This window comes from Kogia breviceps, chromosome 2 (assembly GCF_026419965.1).
Source record: "Kogia breviceps isolate mKogBre1 chromosome 2, mKogBre1 haplotype 1, whole genome shotgun sequence".
Lineage (NCBI taxonomy): Eukaryota > Metazoa > Chordata > Mammalia > Artiodactyla > Physeteridae > Kogia > Kogia breviceps.
This window is the reverse complement of record NC_081311.1, coordinates 107,125,918-107,153,284: the sequence shown is the minus strand read 5'-3', so window position 1 is coordinate 107,153,284 and position 27,367 is coordinate 107,125,918. Positions and strand designations below refer to the sequence as shown.

General features: G+C 37.0%; 1 protein-coding gene across 8 annotated transcripts in view; it reads right to left on the bottom strand.

Moving 5' to 3' along the window:
• RAB3GAP1 (RAB3 GTPase activating protein catalytic subunit 1) overlaps window positions 1–27,367 on the bottom strand; it is a 132,735-nt gene that overhangs the window by 48,583 nt on the left and 56,785 nt on the right. For all 8 annotated transcript variants that reach the window (XM_059053676.2, XM_067025929.1, XM_067025928.1 and 5 more), the window contains 4 exons: window positions 9,196–9,315; window positions 8,127–8,292; window positions 3,389–3,488; window positions 754–835 (listed from right to left, as the gene is read on the bottom strand). In XM_059053676.2, coding sequence (XP_058909659.1) covers window positions 754–835; window positions 3,389–3,488; window positions 8,127–8,292; window positions 9,196–9,315 — 468 coding nt within the window. The remainder of the gene's footprint in view (window positions 1–753; window positions 836–3,388; window positions 3,489–8,126; window positions 8,293–9,195; window positions 9,316–27,367) is intronic.

Here is a 27,367-nt window from a genome sequence, read left to right as displayed (position 1 = left end):
TATCTTCCTTACTTAGTATAGTGCCTGGCACATATAATAAATATCAATTTTAAAAGATACTCACTTTACTGTCTCCCTTAAGTGATTTTTAAGTTAAAAGTATTATTATTTCTACCTTTATGTGAGAGTATTAAAGATATATGTATACATGTGAATATATTTTTTAAATAACCAAAGAGTTTAACAAATGAGACAGTTTCTATATCTGCACTGTTTATATTTTCCAAATATTGTGCTATCAGTGATTAAATTTTTCAACCCCTGCATTCTCATGTGAAACTGCTTTTTTTTTTTTTTAAAGTTCAGTAGTTCTTCTAGAAAAGCAACTGGGTAACCTATAAGGTCACCCTTGTGTCTCTTACTTACGTCTTAATTTGTGTATTTTGAAAAAGTGGCCAGGAAAAATGAAAACAACTGTTAATTCTGGGTCATGGACATATGAAAATTTGTTATATAAAATATTGTCTGTGCTTTTCAATGTTTAAAATATTTCCCCCAAAGTATACCAAGAACCACTTCTATAAAGAATAATCAATCAATTATATTATGTACATTTTATGTATTACTTTAAACCCTCTTTTACTTCTTAAGTTACAGAGAAACAAAGATGGACAGATTGTTACATGTAGTTCTCTATTTCCAGTACTACATTCATTCCAGGAGGCTGCAGTATTATAAAATACAGTAAAATCAACAACAATTTAATTTAAAAAGTAAGGTCCCATAATTTAAATGATATAATGAAATTCACACCTAATAGGATCTTCACAGGCACCAAATGGTAACTTGCCAAATTCCAGGCCTCCCACTTCTCCTCCTACAAGGGCATCTATATCTAAACAAGAAAAAAAAATTTTTTCCATCAGTTAGCCAAAAATGGAGAAATAAGAATTTAAATCTAGGTAGGTCAGCCCTTTGAGAAATTAAAGTTTTAATAGTGTCTACATTAAGATATATATAGCAACTTAGAGAACAGTCAGATATTAAAGACTTCCCCCGAGAATGTTACAGTAAAAGAACACATTTAATTCCTATTTGTAAAGTGCTGTTTTCAAGCTATGCATTCTAAATTTTACTCTTCTGAAATAGTCCTTAAATATTACTCAAGAGAATATTATTCCTGTAAATTTCATTTTCTCAGAATGTGACTGATAGCATCTGAAAGAAAGATTAAGATTATCTGAGTATTAAAAAATTTAATCATCAACCTATTCATCAGTTTTGCTGTCAATAATTTCTGAATAGCCCAAATTAGTCATCATTAATAAAACCTTATCAGCTGACAGTACACAGAAATATCTGAAGTTCAGAAAAGAATTTCCATTCCATTATGAATGGTATCTGATATTAGAGGAAAATTTCGAGGGTATATCACCCCTTTGCTCCATCCCTCTTGAAGAAGTAATAAACACTTCTAAATGACTTCAAAAAGATTTCTCTATGAAATAATAGATGGTTGTTTTTAATTATTCACACTACACTAAGAATTTCTAAAATTAAAGTCTACTGTTGAGTTATGAACACTCCCAGATTTGCTAAAATTATGTCTGACAATTATCTATACCCTAAATTATTAAAATTAGTTATTAAATATGGCTCAATTACTTGATTCAGTAAATTTTCAAGTCAATTCATTCCATTTTTCCAACTAAAGAATGCTTACAATAAAGATCACAATGACTAGCTTTACTATAAGATGTGAATTAAGAGCTTCAAAATTTATAATAAGCACTTTTTTTTTTTTTTTTTGGCCATGCTGCACTGCATGCAGGATCTTAGTTCCCTGACCAGGGATTGAACCCATGCCCCCCTGCAGTGGAAGCACAGAGTCTTAACCACTGGACCGCCAGGGAAGTCCTAAGCACATTTTTTAAACCAGTAAGCTAAAAATTATTAATAGACTATAACTGTACAAAACTTTTAGTCAAATTTAAAGTTGAAAAGCTACACTGTAGAATGAAAGGATGATGGGACTTGGAGTTTGACCAGGATTTAAATGTGAACTTTATCACTTGGTGACCATGTGGCCTTGGGCCAGGTACTTTTTGTTCTCTAAGAAAGATAATAATACTTGTCTCATAGGTAAATGGGAATTACCTGAAACAGTATATAAAATGCCAGGCACAGTGTCTGGCCCATATTACATGTTCAGTTCCTTCCCTTTGAAAGAGAAAATATTAAAAATTTATATGCCTTTCAATCCACTGAGAAAGAAGGTTAATATTTTGATGTCCATTTTTAAAAACTAGCAATAGAACATTAATAAAGGCGTACTGTTGTCTGGAAACTAAAATTACCAAAACAAACATTTGAGTCTTCTAATATAAATCTCAGCTTAGCTTTTATTTCCCTCTGTTGTAGTTTAGATTGAGTTCTTTCACTGCACATTAGTTTCAAATTATTCAGTGGTATATAAAATAAAACAGTAGTAGTATATATAACCACCAAAAGCTAAATATACTACATTAATTTTAGTATTATCCCAAGATAATCAATTTACTATTTTCAATCTCATAAACAAACCAAACATTTTGGAACAAAAATAAACAGTAAAAAATATTATTTTATTATAATTTATTGCTCTTTGAGGAAGGTAGAATGGAAAATGTTTTCAGGCTAGTAAAATCCTTGTAATTATTTTATAAGTTTATATGAAATTTCTTATTAGATAGACTTGGATATAATTGCTCTTTTTGTGAGAGAAACATCCAGGAACCTAAACCTCACTTAATTAAGCTAAATGTCCACCAGGCTGAGCTTTTCTAGAACTTAGATAATGTCTGTTCGTATCTGTGTGCTGGCAGAGCCGGCTTATTATAGGCTAATAATTAATGACTGTTAATGAATCAGTATATCAATGGTTAAGTAGGTAAAATGATTTTAATCATTTTATAAAAATGCAAGTTAAAGTAAAATATTCTACAGTTCTTCCCAGCATAAGTGTATATGTATATACACATCTTTTTCTCTTTTCTGCTTTCCTTATTTAGCCCTCTTCTTCAAACTCTACTTTCTATAAGGTTCTGTGCGTGTCTGTTCTCAGCCTACGAGGGTGGCTTCTCTTATTATATTCTGAAAGCAGACATTTTACTCATTACGTACTAATTTGCAGCACACGATGTTCCACAGCAAGGGAATGCTTTATAAATAATATTAGCTTTCAAAAACAGATTGTCAGGTATAGAATAATTCTGTCTCTAGAACAACCTACACAGCTTTTTTTAAAGAGAAAAAAAATGATAAAGGCAATGAAATCAGCAATATTACATTTTAAATGAGCTATAAATATTTCAAACACTTGAAACACATTGTTAAATAGTTTTAATTTCTGGATATATTTTCTCTCCATTTATATTCAGTAATTTAATATAGTTCTAAATTATCTCACCTGGAGGCTGCTGAGGCCAAAAATACTGCTGCCAATCCTGCAGTACATAGGTAAACCGTATAGCAATACTAACTGGAGGCAATGGAGTTAAAGTACATCCCTAGGAAATAAATGCAAAGACAATACCATGTAACTGTTAGTACCCTTGTAAATACCAGAACCAAACTTCAAACTATTGGAATGGATAGATTACTACCTTCATGAAATGTGGATTTTCAGATTATAGTGTTAGATATGGCACGCACATTCTAGCCATGAAAAATGTATGATATTCTAGCCATTAAAAAGGAAAACAAAGTCACCAAGTTATTAGAGCCAAAGGTGCAGAATTTAGGAAATCATTTTCATGGGAGAACTTCTCACAGCTTAAAAGCTCAAGAGATGAATTAATGCCAGAGAGCAAATTACATTAAAATAAAGCTGTTTAAACTACTACCAGGAAAAGAGATATTAAATTTTATTATGTAAAGTGCTCTTTCAAAATATCTTATACAGTTTTAATTATACAAACATAATTTCTTACTATTCTCTTCAGGCACGTTGAATGTGGAAAAAAATGTGACTCATTTTTTAAATAAAGTAAAACTATTATATAAAGTGTAACACTAGGTTTGAGAAGATGATGTCTTTTCTTTCTTTTAAATGAAAATAAACTCAAATTAAAGCCAGTCTTAAATATTTAACCAGAATTTTAGACTGTGACAAACAGCCACTCATGTAGTTTATATTAATGAATCAGAAAATTTAGATCTATCTTTACATTCATTAAAAATCATAAAAATTAATAATATCATCCAAATATCCCACAATCTCAGCTTCCCTTAATAATGGTTAACCTGGGACTTCCCTGGTGGCACAGTGGTTAAGAATCTGCCTGCCAATGCGAGGGCCACGGGTTCGAGCCCTGGCCCGGGAAGATCCCACATGCTGCGGAGCAGCTAAGCCCCTGCGCCACAACTGATGAGCAGCCCCCGCTCTCCACAACTAGGGGGGGCCCGAACACAGCAGCAAAGACCCAATGCAGCCAAAAATAAATAAATAAAAATAAATTTATTTTTTAAAAACTGGTTAACCTATATTAATGTGGAATAGGACCTAAATATGCATAGGAATGAACTAGTAAGCTTGTGAAAATGTAAATTCAATAGTATTCTGCATATCTACCCAGTTTCCAGGTGCTGCTGATACTGCTGGTCAGGAGGAATAAAGAGACATTTAGCTCAGCAGCAGCATCTATAAATGTCATTAGTAACTTTAACTGAATACAAACTCAATCTCAAGTCACAAAATAAGGTAGCTGCCAAAAAAAAAAAGCTAATTCAGTTTTGGGCTGCTGTGTCCTAGACAAGCAAGGTAAGATTCTGGCTGGTCAGGAATAATTATTTTTTACTCAGGTCTAGATATCAAATGAGCGTTCACCTGTAATTGGGTGTAAATGATCTAGAAACCATAACAAGGTCACTTTGACACATAACCTCCGCTCCAGTCACAAAGCAATGTAGACAAATACAGAAAGAGATGACCAAAAAGAAATGCCTAGGACCAAACATGACATAAATATCTTTGTGGGCCCTAGAAAAAGTACAGAAAATCCTAAGTGTTAAATGGGGCTGAAGGCATATGCTTGCTGAGTTCCACATGCAGATGAAGGCAGTGAGAGCCAGGATTACAGGCTGCATTAAATGGAACCAAAAGTACTCGCCCAGAATGAGGGTACTGTAAGACTCTGCTTAAGGCAGACCCTGGGGCAGGGCACTCCTGCTTCGTGCAATGGCTTTGTTGGAAGGTATGGGGCTAGGGAAAGTTGTGTGAGCGGGGGGACAAACCCACTCTCATGACCCAAGCAAGCAATCCAATGAGTCCAAGACTCAATGTGCAATACCCCAATAATAATACAGAGCAAAAGGCTCCAAACACCATTTTAAGACCAGCGTCTGAAATATTCTGCAGGTAAGGAGCAACCACAAATTTACAAAACCACTAGAGACGATGGGAGAGAAAGTTAAAAACTGTAAATAAAGCCTTCATTCAAAATGAGCCTGCAAACAAAATTTCCCCAGAACATGAAGAAATGTAGTTCTAAAAAAGACAAATATCCAAAACAACAATCAGAATATAAAACTGTAAAACATAAAAAATCTGATAGAATGAAGAATGTCTAAACTGAAAAAGGAAAGACTAGGGTATGAGAGTTTTCAAATACTTAGAGGATTATATGGCAAAAGAGGATTTAAACTTAAATTTTATGTGATTCCAAGAACAATCATCCTCTGCTGCCACCCTGCCAATGAAGCCTTTTCTAATAATTAGATCCATGTGAAAATGAAATAAACTGCCAGTGGAGGGTGAGTGAGTGCCTTGGAACACTTTCAGTAGATTTAAAGAGTAATATTTATAAAGATAGCTTTATAAAGAAAGTATAAGAGAGCCACATATTGGGTAGCTTTAACTATGTAAAACCACTAAAGTACCCAAACCAGGTCTCAATTATCTTAAGTTCAACTCTATCAAATCAACTTTGAGAAATGTTTCATACTTAGACAAGTGAGGTTTGTAAAAGTTCTGACAGATGACGTGACAAACTGATTAGGAACACTTTTTTTTTAAAAGTACTATTAGTAAATAGTCATAATGAAAGTCAGGCTCCACAGACCAAGGTGGTCCCCAGTTTCAGTAAAGAGAAGCCGAGTCACATAGAAGAGTGACATAAAAGATCCATGAAAATAACGTTCACTAATGGTTTTTTTTTGTGGTACGCGGGCCTCTCACTGTTGTGGCCTCTCCTGTTGAGGAGCACAGGCTCCGGACGCGCGCAGGCTCAGGAGCCATGGCTCACGGGCCCAGCCGTTACGCGGCACGTGGGATCTTCCCGGACCGGGGCACGAACCCGTGTCCCCTGCATCGGCAGGCGGACTCTCAACCACTGCACCACCAGGGAAGCCCTCACTAATGTTTTTTAAGAAGAGGAATAAAGCATTAATATTTGCATCTGACTAGAATTTGATCTAAAATAATTAAATATAATTGAAGACTTCTGGTGAGAACAAAGTAAAACTAATGGGGTAGAAATAACGCATACTTGCCTTTTTAAAAAATTTCTCAAAGCAACATGTGTAGAATTAAGCAGTACTTAAAGCATTTCAAAGTCCAGAAAGTTTTGAAAAAAAGTTACATATAGACATGGAGCTTTCTAAAAGATATGCTTCTATGCTTTTATAAATAGAGATAATCACAAGAAACAGCTAACAATAGTTATTTTGAGGAAAGGGACTAAGGGTATAAAGAAGTTTTTACTTAAATTTCTTAACCCAGTATATGCAGACTTTTTTTTTAATGTCAAACGGATTTAACTGGGTGGTGATAATCCTACCACCCTGCTATTTATGGCCTCAAAATTGAAAACATGTTTTTTATGAAATTAAATTCTAATCCTAAATATCTTTCTACAAAGTATGTTAAAAAAAGGCATTTCAGCATTTTTCTCACATTTTTTTCCTTTTCAAAATTTGCAAACCTTCAGAAAGGTTGCAAAGCTAGCAAAATGAATACCAGTAGGACTCTGACCAAGCTCACCAATTAACATTTTGATACACACACATACTATCATATATTTACATAAATAATTTTTTGGCTGAACCTCTGAAAGTAAGTTGTAGGCATCATGGCAATTCACCCCTGAATACTTCAGCATGTAATTCCTATGAACAAGGGTTATCACACTCAAGAAGTTTAATATTGATACTATTTTCTAACATACAGTCCATATTAAAATTGCCCCAACTGTCCCAATTGTGTCCTCTATGGCTATTTTGTTTTGATCAAGGATCATGCATGTTATGTCACTTTAGTCTCCTTTAGGCTAAACAGCTCCCAGCCTTTGTTTTGCCTATCATGATACTGACATTTTTAAAGAGTCTGGGCTTTTACTTTGTGAAATATGGCTCATTTTGGAAATATGTGATTGTTTCCTCGTTTCGATCTATGTTAAACATTTTTAGCAGGAATGCAACACAGATGATATATCCTATTCAATGTACCATACCAGGAGATATCTAATATCAGTTTGTTAATCAAGTTTAATCACTTTTAGTGAAAGGGGTGTCAACTTAATCACTTAAGGGGACTATTTCTCTAAGTGGAGAATCCCTTCCACCACTTACTTACCTTGTTTTGCTCTCTTTTCTAGAGGTATTCACAAATAGCTCCTCAATCTAGACCCTAATTCTTCCCCCAGAGTAGCACAGGCAAATCCTCCACATCTCTGTGATAGTGTTTTTAAAGAACACCAAAGATATACTGAGCACATCCAATTCAGCCCTACTGCTCTCAGGCATAGAATATAAGCCTGATTAATCTTAAACATCAAATTAAATAGACCCTTGGGGGAAAAAAAGCAATTCAGAACCCAAAGAGTTCACATCTCAGTTACTCATAGTCAGAGCCTTGAACAAGCAACTATGCTGAAGCCCACTCATGTGGTGAGGTTGGCAACATTATTATTAGAGGAAAAGGAGTATAAAGAGTTAACGTAGGAGATAAATGTTAACAAACTGAACAAACAAAATCAGAGCATTAGTACACTAAAAATCTAACTGGACACTTTGTTTAAACATACACAGTAATTTACGTAGTCAATTACATCTTTCTTCTAAGTAATTACATTTCAACATTTCTGTGTAATCAATAAAATTTCCAAATTACTGCTTTTATAAGACTGAAAATATAGATGCCAACTCACAATCTTTGATTTGAAGATATCCAGCAGACCTGATAAATGAGTGTACTGATTTGGCACTTTTCGAAGATGAACCATTTCAAAATCAGTTCGGACACCGGGACCCTGACATTCTCCGACATACGTTCTTCGCCATTTGTGATGAATTTGCACGAAGAGTGGCACCTGGCTATAGGGCATAATTAAAAAGGAATAGACTGTAAGTTCACTAAACACTAAATAACTCCTAAATCTCAAGTTTTTCCACTATTACGTTATTTTAATCTGAACTATTTAAAAGCACTAAACAAGGAGTACTCCACAGACTTATATTTAAAACAAAGATACTCTTAGTTCCTTTTCTCCTTACACTAATAAACTGAAGAAATTATCACTTAGTGGTACTTTGTAGTCAGAAAACTATTTTTAAATGGCTGAAAGTCATAAAAAAGCAGAATAAAAATTTTCTTGAATAAAAATGATCCTATTATATGAGGCTTTCCAAGACCATAATAAAACTTGATTCACAAGTATTAAGCAATATAAATTAAACCCACACTAGTGGTGAATTATTTTGTACTTTATCATTTGAGGACATAGTTATCCTCCTTATTCAAAGATTTCTATAACCGCAAATTGGCCTACTCACTAAAATCTATTTGTAATCTCAAAATCAATACTCGTAGCACTTTCAAAGCATCTGAAGATGTGTGCAGAGAAACAAAACATTTGAGTTACCTGAATGCATGTTCCTAGCTGAGGCTGAACAAGGGGATGCTCTGTCATCAAGTTTTAAAATTAGATTTTGCACCAAAATTTAAATAAACTAAACATTTGGAAGCAAAATACAAAAATAGTACAATTTATTCTCCATTTTAAATATTCATGTAATATTTCAGTAAGTTTCCCTTTAGAAATGCTTTCCCTAAAGGTTTTGTTGAGTTTGTCCTTATATACCTTATTCCAATATAATAATGTACAAGTACTAATCTTAATCATAATAAAAAACCTAACAGTAATCATTTTCCCTCATAAATTATAATTTAGAATAGTTCTTAAACTCATGTCAAGATTTTTCGAAATGTCCACCTACCAGCCAGTGTTTCCCAAAGCAACAGACACAGAACTCAGAAGAAGATTGCACTTAGATTCACTGAGAACAGCATCATTATTTGCAGCAGGGGCGATCACCACAAACTCTCGGAGTCCATACCTTAAAAAAAAAAAAAAAAGAATAACTGCCTTTAAACAGGGGAAAATGTCAGAATACAAAAATTTATTATTTGAGAAACATGAAAAAATTTCCCTAAAGGAAAGTTAGGCTTGAACTACAGGTCTTTCTTTCTTTCTTAAATAGCAACTGAAACTATAACAACCTGGATTTCCTTCATTTGGTGAAAAATTTCCATCATTCATCTACTATTTTCTCTCTATCCTTTACAAATTAGGAGCAGTTTACTGAAATCACAAAGAAAAAACATTAAATAACAGGTTTGTCTTAAAAGTTAGCTTTCAAAAATAAAAGATGAAAGCCAGCACTGACATCTTGAGTTAATTAACTGATAACATTAAGTCCACTAATGTGGAAAGATAAAGTTTAATAGATTCCCTAAATGTCAGGAAAAGAATTATCAACCATTATGTACTTGTGCTGAGAACACGGTTTATTCTAGTATCCTAATTAAGGAATTCTTATATTATTTTACTCAATAACAGATAGGAATCACAAAATTATCAGAAAATGGCTTACTCTTGCTACAGTATCCTACAGTAATGAAAACTTCTCATTTAGTTGACAAGTCCTTTAAAAACCACAAATTTGTAGCCAAAATTTTTAAAATGTTAAGGTCAAACTGGTGATCTTGCCTCTTGAAAATTCCTACCCTATTCACTCCCCAATGTATTTTTATTTAATAATATTTTTAAAATAAATTTATAAAAGGCATTACTCATTTGCTTACTTTATTTTAACTCTATGTAAACAGTTATGAATGCTTATTTTTACAAACATTCTCAAGAAATCCCCCAAAACAGCAATTAAAAAAAAGGATTTAGAACATTTTAAAGTCCAACCCATAATCTGTTTACTGCTTAGATGACAAAAATTTATTTCATCTTCTCACTTCACCTCCACCCACCTACCCCTGAAATCAAAATTAGTTATGTAGAAACAGCATCAAATACTGGAAAGAACCCAGAGCTGTGATTTTTAAGCTCTAAAGGTCTTTAAATACAGTTTTCTTCTTTCTTTTCTTAATGTCCTTGGAAGAAAGGAAACAATATTTTGCCTTGGTATCCCCAGGCACTAGAGTGAAACCACCGCCAACAGTTTCTTGGTCATTATTCCAGAACTATTCCATCCACCCATTTACTCATCCTATCCTCAAAAAAGATTGCATTATATATACTTTTTGTACCTTCTTTTCAAAGGTTCATCTCCCCTACTGATCAGTACTTTGTTTCTATTACCTGGAATGTTTCCCCTACACTCAACTGCCATCACAGAATAGCAATGGATTCTTTTTTTGAAGATTTATCTCAAATACCATCCCATTACCCCTGTTAAATATGCTCTCTTCTTTGATTTTGAATGTGTTTTTTCTATTATCATTATCTTTAACAGATCAATATATACACGTGGTTGACAGGTACAAGAAAAGATGCTTAACATCACTAATCATCAGGGAAATGTAAATCAAAACCACAATGACAAATCGCCTTATACCTTTTAGAGTGGCTATCATCAAAAAGAAAAGAAAAACAAGAGTTTCCCTGGTGGCACAGTGGTTAAGAATCCACCTGCCAATGCAGGGGACATGGGTTCGAGCCCTGGTCCGGGAAGATCCCACATGCTGCGAAGCAACTAAGCCCGTGCACCACAACTACTGAGCCTGAGTTCTAGGGCCCACGAGCTACGATTACTGAGCCCGCGTGCCACAACTACTGAAGCCCACGCTCTGCAACAAGAGAAACCACTGCAATGAGAAGCCTGCGTACCACAACGAAGAGCAGCCCTCACTCGCCGCAACTACAGAAAGCCTGCAAGAGGCAACAAAGACCTGATGCAGCCAAAAATTAATAAATAAAATTTTTTAAAAAGAAAAACAAGTACTGGCAAGGATATTAAAAAAAGGGAACCCTGGTGGGAATGTAAATTGGTGCAGCCAGCAGGAAAAACAGTATGGAGGTGCCTCCAAAAAATTTTTAACCAGAGCTACCATATGATCCAGCAATTCTATTTCTGGGTGTTTATTCAAAGAAAACAAAAACTAATTCAAAAAGATATATGCACCCCATGTTCAATGCAGCATTGTTTACAATAGCCAAGATATGGAAACAACTTAAGTATCCACTGATGGATGAATGGATAAAGAAAATGTGATATACATATACAATGGAATATCATTCTGTCATAGAAAAGGACGAAATCTTACCATTTGCAACAACATGGATGGACTTGAGGACATTATGCTAACTGAAACAAGTCAGACAGAGAAACACAAAATAACATATGATCTCACTTATGGAATCAAAAAAACAAACAAACAAACAAACCAGAAGACAAACGAAAAACACAAGAAAAACACCTAGGTCATAGATACAGACAACAGATTGGTGGCTACCAGAGGTGGCATGTGGGAGGTGTTCAAAATGGGTGAAAGGATCAAAAGGTACAAATTTCCAGTTATAAGTTAAGTCATGGCAATGTAATGTACAGCATGGTGACTATAGTTAATAATACTGTACTGCATAGTTGCAAGTTGCTAAGAGAATAAATCTTAAAAGTTCTCATCACGAGAAAAAAAAATTTGTAACTGTATGCTAACAGACAATAACAGGATTTAACATGGTGATCGTTTCACAATATATACAAATATCAAATCATTATGTTGTACACCTGAAACTAATATAACATTACATATCAATTATACCTTAGGGGAAAAAAAGGTTGTTTTTTAAGCACACTGGCTTTGTCAAGAAACCTGATTGTGGCCAGCACTGCCCTCTGAGGAATGCGCCATTAAGACCCTCATAAGCCTCAGGGCCCGATTGTCCTCTCCTTGGTATGCATCCTGGACTTTACCGTAAGAACTTAAAAAAGGGGCCATCTCACTCCAGGGACCTGCTCAGATAATGAGAGTCCCTGGTTGTTCCCTAAAGCTAGGAAAAGCAACCCTGGAGGGGAAATTGGTGCCTTTGTGGAACAAGCATTAAACCCGCTGATGCAGATAGGGTGGGACTAAGCCTAAGATGAAAGACTAGTTCTACAGAACAATGTTTATACAAAGTTTCTGCTTTACAATGACTATGCAAAGTCCCTGCTCTACAATGACTATGCAAAGTCCCTGCTTTAGGGGTATATGTATGGCTATGCTTTGTTATTAAATTTGCCTTGCAACCATCAGTTGTTTGTGCCCTTCTGATCCCATACCTTGGTGCTTTCCATTCCCTACCCCCTCTCTTTGATTGTTGCTGCACTTTGAGGACCCGCCGGGGTGGCAGCACCTGATTACACTTGCTAAGCCTCCTAGTGGCAGTAACGAGGAATTAATTTTTTTTAAAAGAGCAATATAAATCATTGATTTACTTTCCCTACTAGAACTACTTGAGCCTGAGACCATGCCTTCATCAAGTAAACAAACATTAGGTGGGAGCTTTAAAAAATGAGCAAAATCAACAACAAATCATTAAAAAATGGACAAAGGATTTCAACAGACATTACTCTGAAGAAGATATACAAATTGCAAATAAGCACATGAAAAGATGTAGCCAACATTAATAATTATTAGGGAAATGTAAATCAAAACCACAAGATACTACTTCATATCTATTAGAATGGCTATTATTAAAACAGCAAAACAGGGCTTCCCTGGTGGCGCAGTGGTTGACAGTCCGCCTGCCGATGCAGGGGACACGGGTTCATGCCCCAGTCCAGGAAGATCCCACATGCCACGGAGCAGCTAGGCCCGTAAGCCATGGCCGCTGAGCCTGCACGTCCAGAGCCTGTGCTCTGCAATGGGAGAGCCCACAACAGTGAGAGGCCCGCATACTGCAAAAAAAAAAAAAAAAAAAAAAAAGCAGCAAAACGAAACAGAAAACAAGTATTGACATGGATATGGAAAAATTAGAATGCTTGAGCATGACTGGTGGAAATGCTAAATGGTACAGCTGCTATGGAAAAGAACACAGTGGTTCTTCAAAAATTTAAAACACAGGATGATCAGCAATTCCACATCTGGGCCAATACCCAAAAGAATTAAAAGCATGGACTCAAAACAGATATCTGAACACCCATGTTCACAGCAGCATTATCCACAATAGTCAAAAGGTGGAAACAAACCAACTGTCAATTAACAGATGAATGGATAAACAAAATGTGGGACATACATACAATGAAATATTATTCAGCCTTAAAAAGGAAAGACATACTACATACTACAACATAGATGAAATTTGAAGACATTATGTTAAGTGGAATAAGCCAGTCACAAAAGGATAAATATTTTATGATTCTACTTATATGAGGTACATAAACTAGTCAAATTCGCAGAGGCAGAAAGTAGAATGGACTTAGCAGGGGCTAAGGTAGGAAGGAATGGGGAGTTATTGTTTAATGAATACAAAGTTTCAATATGGGAAAATGAAAAAGTTCCGAAGATGGACAGTGGTGATGGCTGCACAAAAATTTGAAAGTACTTAACGCCACTGAACAGTACACTTAAAAATGTTTAAAATGGTAAATTTTGTTGTGTGACACCACAGTAAAAACTTAAGCATAATAAATAAGCGAAACTAATATATATTTCCAATAATAAGAAATATAAATGGCTAATAATTCTATTAAAAGATTTTCAACCTCAACAGTGACTAGGCAAATGGAACAAGATATCACAACCTAGGGGCTTCCCTGGTGGCACAGTGGTTGAGAGTCTACCTGCCGATGCAGGGGACACGGGTTCGAGTCCTGGTCTGGGAGCATCCCACATGCCGTGGAGCAACTGGGCCTGTGAGCCACAACTACTGAGCCTGTGCGCCTGGAGCCTGTGCTCCGCAACAAGAGAGGCCGCGACAGTGAGAGGGCCACGCACCACAATGAAGAGTGGCCCCCGCTCGCCGCAACTAGAGAAAGCCCTCGCACAGAAACGAAGACCCAACACAGCCAAAAATAAATAAATTTAAAAAAAAAATTTTTAACTCAGAAAAAAATAAGATATCACAACCTATTAAATCTGCAAAAAATATAAAACACTGATAAGATCCAGTGTTGGCAAGAGTTTGGGATATGCCACACAGGTGGTGGTATAAACTCTTAAAACATTTCCAGAGGGCAAAAAGGCAAAACATATCAATATTTAAAATTCACAAAATTTGAACTAATTATATCTCTCTATATCTATGCTACAAAAACATTCATACAAATGCACAAAGATATATGTACAATGAACTTCATTATAATAGTTTAATTGTGAAAAACTAGAAACTTTAAGCTCCTTCAACAGAGAAATGGGTAAATAATTACAGTATCTCCCTATACTAGAAAAAATTTAACAGTCATTAAAAAAAAATAAGGTAGGGGCTTCCCTGGTGGCACACTGGTTGAGAGTCCGCCTGCCGATGCAGGGGGAAACGGGTTCATGCCCCAGTCCAGGAGGATTCCACATGCCGCGGAGCAGCTGGGCCCATGAGCCATGGCCGCTGAGCCTGCACGTCCGGGGCCTGTGCTCCGCAATGGGAGGGGCCACAATGGTGAGAGGCCCGCGTACCACAAAATAAATAAATAAATAAATAAGGTAAATCTGAACTTAATGATATAAAGACTATATGAAATGCTGAGAAGAAAGAAATATATCTCACAACAATATGTATAGTAAAATCCATATAAAAAAATTCCCCAATGCACAAAAATACATTTACATATATCTCACATATTCATAAAAAGTATATGATGGACATAACACACATTTCCCATGGTTTTGTGCTTGGTTATCCAAAGTTAAGAAAGCATGACATGTTTTAGCCCACATTTTTGTATATGTGGAAAAGGGAAGGATGTGGAGGAGAGAGTGGGAAAAGTGAAGGGGGAATGTGATGTAAGATAATGAGTTTCATTAATAAATCTTTATATTTCCTACAACTTCTAGTTTAGCAATTTAAATTTATTCAGACCTCAAATGCATCAACATAAAAAATAAAAATCCCACTAAGGCAATACTTAATAATAGAGTTGTTTTATCTAACAAATTACATATGTATACTAAATACTAAGTTTAAATATAAATGAGCCTTAGCATCACGTCCTCCAATTGAGAAAAAGGACAATCTACCACTCACTTTTGTCTCTTGTTTTAAGATGCCTTTTTCTTTCTTGCTTGTACAATTTTAAAATCCTTACATGTATTACTTTAGAAAGAAATACATTCAGAGCCTCTTCAAACAGTATAAAAAATATATGCATAAAATAATGGATCACCAAAAATGGTGGTGATAAACAATGAAAAAACCATTTCTTAGACATATTTAAATCCATAGCATCTACAAAAGTAACTGAGAAAACGGAAGTGTTCAATAAACAACTGCTTTTTTTTCAATGTATTCCCCCAATGATCCTTCAATACTGCATTCTGTATCTTTAATTTATAATCTACTATAACCAAGCAGGACCCTCTGGGCCCTTCCTGGAACAGGACTCCCACCCATGTCCTCCGCCTACCTTCTGTCTGTAGAAGAACTTTAGTCAAAGAATAAATTTAATCAGAGAAATGAGAAAATGCAGAAAGAAAGGAAAACAGTCAAGCAAGACAAAACAGTAATAGTTTAGCCATAAACAAAGTCAAGGACCTTTAATTCCTCAAGGGAGGAGGAATTAAATAATCTGAGCCACATCCTTTGAGCTGTTTTAAAGATACTGAAACCCCCACCAGGTGGGAGAAGTTAACTGTCTGCGGCCCACAAGCATGTAGGGCCCAGACCCAGAGCGGTTGGAAGCAGAAGGTTGATGATGCGGACTTCCAATTACCTCACTAGCAACCAATCAGAAGAATGTCCACGAGCTGATCACACACCCCACAAACCACCCCCTCCCTTACCCTGTCTTTATAAACCTTTCCTTGAAAGCCTTCAGGTCTTTTAAGCACTGGCTGCCCTGGACTCCTTGCTTGGCTCCCTGCAATAAATGCTGCACTTTCCTTCACCACAACCCAGCGCCAGTAGACTGGCTTGCCTGCACACAGGCAAACGGACCCAAGTCTGGTTCGGTAACACTGATAGGTTAATTTTGGTAAAATCTAGCAATTTTATACAATATAGCTCCATTTCTTCCCCTCTTTCTTTGTGCAATATTGTCATATATATTATGGATACATGTTACAAACCCAACAATACAGTGCTATAATTATTGCTTAAGCAAACTTATGTTTTAAAAAAATAGGAGAATATATCTGTTGTATTTACTAGGGAATTTCCAATGCTCTTCATTTCTTCCTGTGGATCCGAGTTACTGTTTTCTTTAATACTGCCAGTAAGGCAGGTGAGCCTACAATGAATTCTCTCAGGCTTTGTTTATATGACAATGTTGTTATTTCACCTTTATTTCCTATTTTTTTAAATAAATTTATTTTATTTATTTTTGACCGTGTTGGGTCCTCGTTGCTGCACGTGGGCTCTCTCTAGTTGCGGCGAGCGGAGGCCACTCTTCGTTGCGGTGCGTGGGCTTCTTTCTCATTGCAGTAGCTTCTCTTGTTGTGGAGCACAGGCTCCAGGAATGTGGGCTTCAGTAATTGCGGCACACAGGCTCAGTAGTTGTGGCTCACGGGCTCTAGAGCACAGGCTCAGGAGTTGTGGCACACGGGCTTAGCTGCTCTGGGCATGTGGGATCCTCCCGGACCAGGGATCGAACCCATGTCCTGCACTGGCAGGTGGATTCTCAACCACTGCGCCACCAGGAAGCCCCCTCACCTTTATTTTTGAAAGTTAGTTTTGGTGGCTATAGAATTCCTGGTTGATAGTTTTTTGTTTCAGCACTCTGAATATGTCACTGTACTGCCCTCTGACTCCCACTGCTTTTAATGAGAAGTCAGTGAGCAGTATTATCCTCTTGTACATGATGAGTCATTTTTCCCTTGCTGTTTTTAATTCTCTTTGTCTTTGGGTTTCAGCAAGTTGACTAGAATGTATCTAGGTGTGGTTCTCTTTTGTGTTTATCCTACTTGGAGTTCACTGAGATTCTAGGGTCCCTAAGGAATTTTTTTTTCCTCCATCAAACCTGGGAAGTTTTCAGCCATTATTTCTGAAATATTATTTTCTGTCCTTTTCTTTCTCTTCATCTGGGATTCCCATTACAGTATGCTTTGGAACAATGATACTGACCCATGCATCTCTAAAGTTCTGTTCATCTTTCTCTAATTTTTTTATTATTTGGATTGGATAATTTCTATTGATCTTTCAAATCCACCAACTCTTTATTCTGCTATTTCAGATCTGCTTTTGAGCATATCTGGTCAAAGTTTATTTCAGCTATCCTTTTCAACTCTAGGAATTTCCATTTGGTTCTCTATTATAATTTCTATTTATGGAGGCTTCCTATTTGACTCATTGTTAGTCTATTTTAAATTCTTTCGATACAGTTCCTTTAAGTGCGTTCCTTATAAGTACAGTTCCTTATAAGTGCATTCTTTGAACGCACTTATAACTGCTTTGAAGTTATTGCTGAATCCAACCTCTGGACCCAATAAAGAGTCCATTTCTACCGACTGTTTTTTTTCTACTTACACATGTCACACTTCCCTGTGTGACCTTGCAAATCTATTAATCTGTGGTTGAAAATTACATTTAGATAACATATTGTAGTAAAATCAGGTCCTGCTTAACTTTCTGCTGGTTGTTAGTTTCTTTTTTGTTTGTTTGTATTTAGTAAATTGCAGACTACAACTGTGCAATTTGTATTCCCCGAAGTGTTCTGTTACTTACTTCTCTATTCAGTAATGTTATTCTTATTTTTTTAGCCTGGCTCCCTAGGGGCTACCCCTTGTCTATATAGCTTAGTGGCAACTCAGTAATTTGGGCACAGATTGTGCTCAAATAGCTGAGCCCATAAGGCTTTCCTTCTGCTGACTGATCTGTGTGTCCCGGTTGGGGAATGCATACAAAGTTGCAACCAGTTCTCAAGTTAGGGCTCTCTTGGGTCTCCCATGCACACATGTAGTTTTCTCTGTACACATCACACACGGATGTGTACAGAGTGTATCCACCTCTACTATGGCTTTCATACAGGATCTCCCTATTACATTTCTGAATAATCCACCACTGGTTTTGGACTAGGTGTGGAACCTTGACCTAGCAAAGGTACAGCGTTTCCCCATCCATTCTCAAATTAGTCTGCTACTTTTAGTAGGCAAAGCCACAGGCTTTTGCCCTCCACCCAGAATCAAATGTGCCCATCTGGCAATAGAGCTTATGGTTTTCATGGCCAATCTAGACTGGAAAGCTACAGTTCTCATCAACACAGACTGGGGAGAAGAGAAGGAGGTGACAGAAACAGCAACGGGCAAAAGGGCCAGAGGTTCCCTCTATTCTTACCTAAGCTCTAGCAGTTGTTCAAGAATAAATGCTCCTAAATTTATTTGCCTCTAGTGCCTTGAAATGGTTGTTTTGATTATTTTTTTCCAGTTTCATACTTTTTTTTCACACTTTTTCTCCAGGGAGGAATTGACAATTCTTCATGTCACAGTTACCGGAAGTCCTCTAAACGTTTGCTTTTTAAAGAATAAGAACATTTTACAGGTCCTTAGGGCTAAAAACGATTCTTTCAAAACTCTCAAGTTCTTTTACACATATCTCTTTCTAGGACTAGAAAAAAATACATTAAAATCACAAATATGAATCTTTTTTTAAAAAGCTATCGTAATTATTCAACTAAACAGCTGACAAGATTACTTATGGACTGTTGCTTACGCTGTTGCTGTTTCTTTGTGGTGACCAATAAAGTGTGATTGAAGGTGAAAGCCCAAAGACCAGGCTAGACAAAGGCAAAATCAGAGACAAAATCTGTCCTCAGTTAAACCCAGCTGTACTTCCAGTGTATTTTTCTAATCTCAGTAAAGTCTCCTCAGACATATAACATTTATGCTCTCACTTTTTGTATTATTTTCATATTGCTGCTTTAACAAATTACCACCAACTTGGCAGCTTAGAACAACAAAAATTTATTATCTTTCAGTTCTATAAGTTAGAAGTCTGATGCAAGTCTCACCAGGCTAAATCAAGGTGTCAGCAAGGCTATATTCCTTCTGGAGACTCTAAGGGAGAATCCGTTCCTTGCCTTTCCCAGTTTCTAGGGGCTACCCTCATTCCTTGGCTCATGACCTTCTTCCATCTTCAAATCCAGGAACAGCAGGCCAAGTTATTCTCACATCACAACACTCTGACACTGACTATCTTCTGCCTCTTTTTCTTACTTTTAAGAACTCTTGTGATTATATTCAGCCCACCCAGATAACCCAGGAAAAATCTCCCTATCTTAAAATCAGCTGATTAGCAACCCTAATTCCATCTGCTCTCTTGATTCCTTCTTGCCACATAACCTATACTCACATGTTCTAGGATGTGGACATCTTTAGGAGGTAGAGAGGTTCATTATCCTGGCCACCACACCCTCTGCTCAAAAAATACCTCATAGGGCTTCCCTGGTGGCGCGGTGGTTGAGAGTCCGCCTGCCGATGTAGGGGATACGGGTTCGTGCCCCGGTCCGGGAGGATCCCACATGCCGCGGAGCGGCTGGGCCCGTGAGCCATGGCCGCTGGGCCTGCGCGTCTGGAGCCTGTGCTCCGCAGCGGGAGAGGCCACAACAGTGAGAGGCCCGCGTACCGCAAAAAAAAAAAAAAAAAAAAAAAAAAAAAAATACCTCATAAATTTACCTTTGGACATAAATGTCTGCTAAGGCTAATGTCTGTGTCATTTCTAGGGCTAATTTTCTTTTAATAAATCACAAATAATGAAGGGAATAAATCTCTAACGATGATTTCAGGATCAGCCATTAGAAGGTATTTAAAGGATAGGTTATATAAGGAAGCAGAGAGAATCAGCCAACAGATCACATCATTAAGATCAGTTACCTTGCCTAGACTATAAAACTTGATCATGAAACTGTAAACAAGCCTTTGTGTCCCTGTTTTTTGAAGTAAGAGGCTTTTGCTTTAGTCTCCCAGACCACCCCTGAATCTCAGAAGGCTGGCTCAAGAGTTAATTATTAGGAAGTGTAAGCATGTAGAAACAAAGCAAAGATGTTGGGCCAGGAAACTAGTAACGATTTAGACTATAAATCAGCCACATAGAGTCACTGAACTCCCAGTTCCCTGAAAGATATAAAGGTCTGACACATATTCCTAACTTGTTTTTACAGAAACCAGACCCCCACCAGATGAAAACTGCTGACCCCAAACACAAAGACCCCAAACCGGTTGGAGCCAGAAGACTGATGATGTGCAAAACCTCACCTTGATGCCAATCAGTCCAAGAACTGAGCACAAGCTGATCACGGACCATGCGGTGCCTTTGAAAACCCTTCCCTGAAAAGCCATCGCGGAGTTGGGTCTTTTGAGCATGAGCAGCCCATTCTCCTTGCTTGGTACATTGCAATAAATGCTGCACTTTACTTCACCACAACACAGTTTTAGTAGATTGGCTGTGCGGTGCAGACCCAAGTCGAGGTTCAGTAGCAATCATGCCCACATATCTTTTTGAGACCAGTTTTATAAAATAACCTTTAAAAAGTTAAACAGGCTTAAAGCTAATCTGGCAGGTGCTTGATATAAAAACTGAAACTAAGAGATATCAAAATAGGTGTAGATTGATAAACCATCAAAATTCAGCATTTGACATAAATGTTCTATTTTCTAAAGATTAATAGATTAATAGAATTTTGATTAATCATGTTAAGTTTTTCTCATTCTGACAGGCTCAATCTTTACTAACTGTATTATGTATGGTATAAATATTTGCATAATACCTCAAATTTTCAATGTCTGCTTTATTAACTTTAGTTCAATTTTAAAAATGAAATATTTATAGGTGAAAACTTCTGTGTATCTTATTCTTCAGTTGCTAAGAACCATGGTGATTAATTTGTATCCTTGAAAAGTTTAAGAATTTTTATTTTTTGCTGGAGAGGGTGTGGAGAAAAGGGAACACTCTTGCACTGCTGGTGGGAATGTAAATTGATACAGCCATTATGGAAAACAGTACGGAGGTTCCTTAAAAAACTACAAATAGAACTACCATACGACCCTGCAATCCCACTACTGGACATATACCCTGAGAAAACCATAATTCAAAAAGAGTCATGTACCAAAATGTTCATTGCGCCCTATTTACGATAGCCAGGACATGGAAGCAACCTAAGTGTCCATCAACAGATGAATGGATAAAGAAGATGTGGCACATATATACAATGGAATATTACTCAGCCATAAAAAGAAATGAAACTGAGCTATTTGTAATGAGGTGGACAGACCTGGAGTCTGTCATACAGAGTGAAGTCAGAAGGAGAAAAACAAATACCGTATGCTAACACATATATATGAATCTAAGAAAAAAAAAATGTCATGAAGAGATTAGTGATAGGATGGGAATAAAACACAGACCTACTAGAGCATGGACTTGAGGATATGGGGAGGGGGAAGGGTAAAATGTGACGAAGTGAGAGAGTGGCAGGGACATATATACACTACCAAATGTAAATTAGATAGCTAGTGGGAAGCTGCCGCATAGCACAAGGAGATCACCTCTGTGCTCTGTGACCACCTAGAGGGGTGGGATAGGGAGGGTGGGAGGGAGGGTGACGCAAGAGGGAAGAGATACGGGAACATATGTAAATATATAACTGATTCGCTTTGTTGTAAAGGAGAAACTAACACACTATTGTAAAACAGCTATACTCCAATAAAGATGTTAAAAAAAAGAATTTTTATTTTTAACAATTATAATTTTAAAATTCTGTTTAAAAAAAAAAAAAAAAAAGTAAGTATGAGAACATTAGGAAATCTTCTTAAGATGCCCAGTTCACATTAGGCTCCAAATACACAGACACCACCTCATCTTTTGACATTCTCCACACTCAGCTGCCATACTCCAGGCTTACCAAACTACTCGCAGGTTTCAAGTTCATTTAGGCATCATCACATCTACTGATGCTCTTCTTCTGCCTTGAATATCTTTTCACCTAACTTCACCTGGCTTATTCTCACTTGCCTTGCAAGATTCAGGTGAGGCATCACCTCTTCTGGAAACATTTTCCTGACTTGATCTGTCTAGAAAGGCAGTTATCTCCTATGAGTTTGCATCAAACCCTGTGCTGTCCTCCATGAGAACACTTACCAACAGTGTTGCCATTTGTTCCTTTGTCTTTATCCCTCTTCTAATCCCAAAGCTCACTGAGGCAGAGACCACATTTTATCTTTCATATCCCAGTACCTGGCTCATAGTAAATGTTCAAAAGAATGTTTGCTGAATAAAAGAAAACGCACATACTTTTAATATGTCTAATTTTCAAATAGTTCTCAAAAGTTTGGTTGTTGGTCTTCTAACCTTTAAGAAAAATCAAGTTTAAAAAATGGAAGTGATACAGCAGATTGACATGACACAGGTCCCCCTTCCCCCCAAACACACCAAAATACTTGGTAAGACATGATAATGTTTTTGAAATATACAGCTGAACTTCAAAGAATAAAAAGGAGATTCCTGAGTCACAGAAACAAAGAGGGAACTGAATGGCAGAAGTAAGCATGCAAAGGTGACTCTGAAGACAACCAGGGGATTATCAACTCTGGATATAGGCACTCACAGCTAGGGACTAGCAATGGGGATTTTGTAGGATAAACCTTTCACATGCTAAAAGCCTATTAGTATGGCTCACAAAGCTGTCTGCAAAACTGAAGGTGCTTTGATAGACTATACAGACTGAGAGTGATGGAAGAAAAATCTGTTTATGTCTGAGAATACCATGTATTTAGCTTAGCTAAATTCACATAGATAATGTGAATTATATCACTCTGAGACTGATAAGGTATAACCAGCCCAGGGGAAGTGGTCTTTGGCATGTATCCAGACTATGTTATGTCCAAAATGCCTGAGCCTCATAATAAATATAAATAAGGCTAGGTCTGGAAACTATGCTTCCAAAAGTATAATATGACTCAGATATTAGCATCCCTTGCTTATGAGGGACTGAGAGTAAGAAGCTGCATATTTTTTCTGATGATGTTACCAATCTCTCTACAAAGTACCCTAAACACATCAGTTTCCTTTGGTATCCTTTATATTTAATCAAGCATTGTCTGTGCATGGACTTTCCATCAATCCAAATCAGTACACAGGTTGTAACATTTTGAATAGCCCCTCAGGGTTATGGGTGTACATGAAGCAAGGAACTGGAACTACGACTTCTGCTTAAAGCATGGATCTTAGAAGAGACTGCCACCTTGATAAAACAACTCCAGGCCCAGATGGCTTCAATGGCAAATTCTACCAAATATTAAAGAAGATAACATCAATTTTACACAGTCTCTTCCAGAAAACAGAAGTGAACAAAATACTTCCCAATTTATGTTATGAGGCCAGCATTTCTCTGACATCAAAACCAAAATATAGGAAAACTACAGACCAATATTTCTCATTAACACAGACACTAAACTCCTCAACAAAATATCAGTATATCAAATTCAGCAATACATATAAGCACAAATACAAATTACACCACGAAGAAGTAGAAGTAGAGTTCATCTTGCGATGCAAAGCTAAATAGCTATCTACCAAAATCAACCAATGTAATCACCATATTAAAAATCTACAGAAGAAACAAATGGGGACTTCCCTGGTAGCACAGTGGTTAAGAATCTGCCTGCCAATGCAGCGGACACGAGTTCAAGCCCTGGTCCGGGAAGATCCCACATGCCACAGAGCAACTAAGCTCGTGCACCACAACTACTGAGCCTGCGCTCTAGAGCCCACGAGCCACAACTACTGAAGCACGTGCGCCTAGACCCCATGCTCCGCAACAAGAGAAGCCACCACAATGAGAAGCCCATGCATCGCAACGAAGAGTAGACCCCACTCACCGCAACTAGAGAAAGCCTGCATGCAGCAACAAAGACCCAACACAGCCAAAAATAATAATAATTTTAAAAAAGAAAGAAAAACAAATGATCGTATCAATTCAAGCAGAAAATGCATTTGACAAAATTCAACATCCATTCATATAAAAGCTCTCAGCGAACTAGGAATAGAACATTCTCAACCTAATAAAGAGCATCTATGAAAAAACTACACCTAACATCATATTTAATAGGTTTTCCCTCTGAGATTAGGAGCAAGACAAAGACGTCCACTCTCATCATTCCTATTCAGTATTTTACTGGAGCCTTAGCCAATTTAAAAGTCAAGGAAAAAAACAGACCCAGAGATTGGAAAGGAAGAAATAAAACTACCCCTATTCACAGACAACATGACTGTTTACAAAAAAAATCCAGAAGACATCACAAAACTCCTCCGAGAACTAATAACTGAATTTAGTAAGGTCATGGGATATAAGGTCAATGCACAAAAATTAGTCATATTCCTACATGCTAGTAACAAAGAGCTAGTATGAAAAATGTTTAAATAATACCATTACAATAGCTCCTTTTTAAAAAGCAGTAATTAGACATAAATCTAACAAAACATATACAGGATCTGTCTGCTGAAATCAAAGAAGACCTAAATAACTGGAGAGACCAACCATGATCATAAAATGGAAGACTTAGCATAGTAAACATACCAATTCTCCACCAAACTGATCTACAGACTCAAAGCAATTCCAATCAAAATTCCAACAGGACTTTTTGTAGACATAGATAAACCAATTCTAAAATTTAAATAGAAAAGCAAAGGAACTAGGATAACCAAAACAACTTTGAAAATTTTTTTTTAAAAATTGAAGGAATCACACTACCTAATTTAAAGACTTATTACAAAACTACAGCAACCAAGACACAAATCCACACAAATATGGCCAAACGACCTTTGACAAAGATGCAAAAGTAAGTCAATGATGAAAGGAAACTCTTCAACAAATGAGGTTGGCACAACTAAACATCCACATGCAAAAAAAAGAATCATCCAAAAATTAACTTGAAATGGATAACAGATCTAAATATAAAATGTAAAACTTTCAGAATAAAACACAGAATTGACCATGTGATCAAAGTTAATATCACCAGTGACTAAGTCACGATGACAACATGACCTTCTGATATGATAAAAAGGCATTTCACCTTTATGGTATTCTCTCCAAAACCCACAACCCAAGTGTAACCATAAAAAAAATGTTCTTACTTTAAAAAGTTTTTTAAAAAGACACAAACCCAAATTGAACGAGATTCTACAAAACACCTGACTAGTACCCCTCAAAAGCTCGAAGTGATGAAAAATGAGGAAAGACAAAAATTTTCACAGAACGGAGACTAAAGAAACTAAGGAGATATAACTACATGCAATGCAGTATCCCAGATTAGATCCTGGAACAGAAAATGGATGTTAGTGGAAAAACTAGTTAAATAAAGTTTAACTAATAATAATGTACCACTGTTGGTTTCTCAGCTTTGACACACATACCATGGTAACATAAACTGTTAACAGTAGGGAAAACTGGGTGAAGGGTATCCCGGGACAGTCTGTACTATCTTCATAACTTTACATAAATCTAAAATAAACCAAAATTTTTTTTTAAGTTTATATATTTTTATCAAATAGAAGAAAGGCTCTGTGACCTCGTGCAAGTGTTCTAGGACATGGCACTAAAGCATGATCCATAAAGTAAAAATCTAATAAACTGAACTTCATCAAATTTAAAAATTTTATTCTGGAAAAGACACTAGTAAGAGAATGAAAAGATAAACTACTGTCCAGAGAAAATATTTATATTCAGAATATATAAAGAACTCTCAGAACACAGCAGTAAGAAAACAACCCAATTAAAAAGTAGACAAAAGACTTGAACAGACACTTCACCAGAGAGTATATACGATGGCAAATAAACACATGAAAGATAATTAAAACTCAAATTAAAACTAGGATGAGGGGCTTCCCTGGTGGCGCAGTGGTTGAGAGTCCGCCTGCCGATGCAGTGGACGCGGGTTCGTGCCCCGGTCTGGGAAGATCCCACATGCCGAGCAACTGGGCCCGTGAGCCATGGCCGCTGAGGCTGTGCGTCCGGAGCCTGTGCTCCGCAATGGGAGAGGCCACAACGGTGAGAGGCCCGCGTACCACAAAAAAAAAAAAAAAAAAGGATGAGATATCACAACATACCTATTAAAATGGCGAAAACTAAAAAAACTGACACCAAGTACTACTGCGGATATAGAGCAACTGAAACTCTTATACACTGTTGGGGGGAATGCAAAATGGTAGTCCCTCTGGACCTCAGTTTGGCTGTTTCTTATAAAGTTAAATACACACTCAACATATGACTTAATCCCACCCTAGATATCTACCCAAGTAAACTGAAAATATATTTTCATATAAAAGATGTATACAAGGGCTACCCTGGTGGTGCAGTGGTTGAGAGTCCACCTGCCGGTGCAGGGAACATGGTTTCGTGCCCCAGTCCGGGAAGATCCCACATGCCGCGGAGCTGCTAGGCCCATGAGCCATGGCCGCTGAGCCTGCGTGTCCGGAGCATGTGCTCCGCAATGGGAGAGGCCGCAACAGTGAGAGGCCCGCGTACCACAAAAAAAAACCAAAAATATTTACAGCAGCTCTATTCATAAATGTCCAATCTTACAAACAATCCTACTACCCTTCAACAAGTGAATGATTAAACTGTGGTATATCCTTAAAACAGAATACTACTCAGCAAGAGTAAGGAAAAAACTATTGACAAAAAATTACTTCAGGGCTTCCCTGGTGGCGCAGTGGTTGAGAGTCCGCCTGCCAATGCAGGGGACACGGGTTTGTGTCCTGGTGCGGGAAGATTCCACATACTGCGGAGCGGCTGGGCCCATGAGCCATGGCCACTGAGCCTGCGCGTCCAGGACCTGTGCTCTGCAACGGGAGAGGCCACAACAGTGAGAGGCCCATGTATTGCCAAAAAAAAAAAAAAAAAAGTTACTTCAAAGCATCTCAAAAGCATTACGCTGAGTGAAAGAAGCCAGTCTCACATGGTTACTATTTGAGTGCATCTTTATGACACTTCTGAAAGGACAAAACTATAGTGACTGAGAACATATCAGTGACTG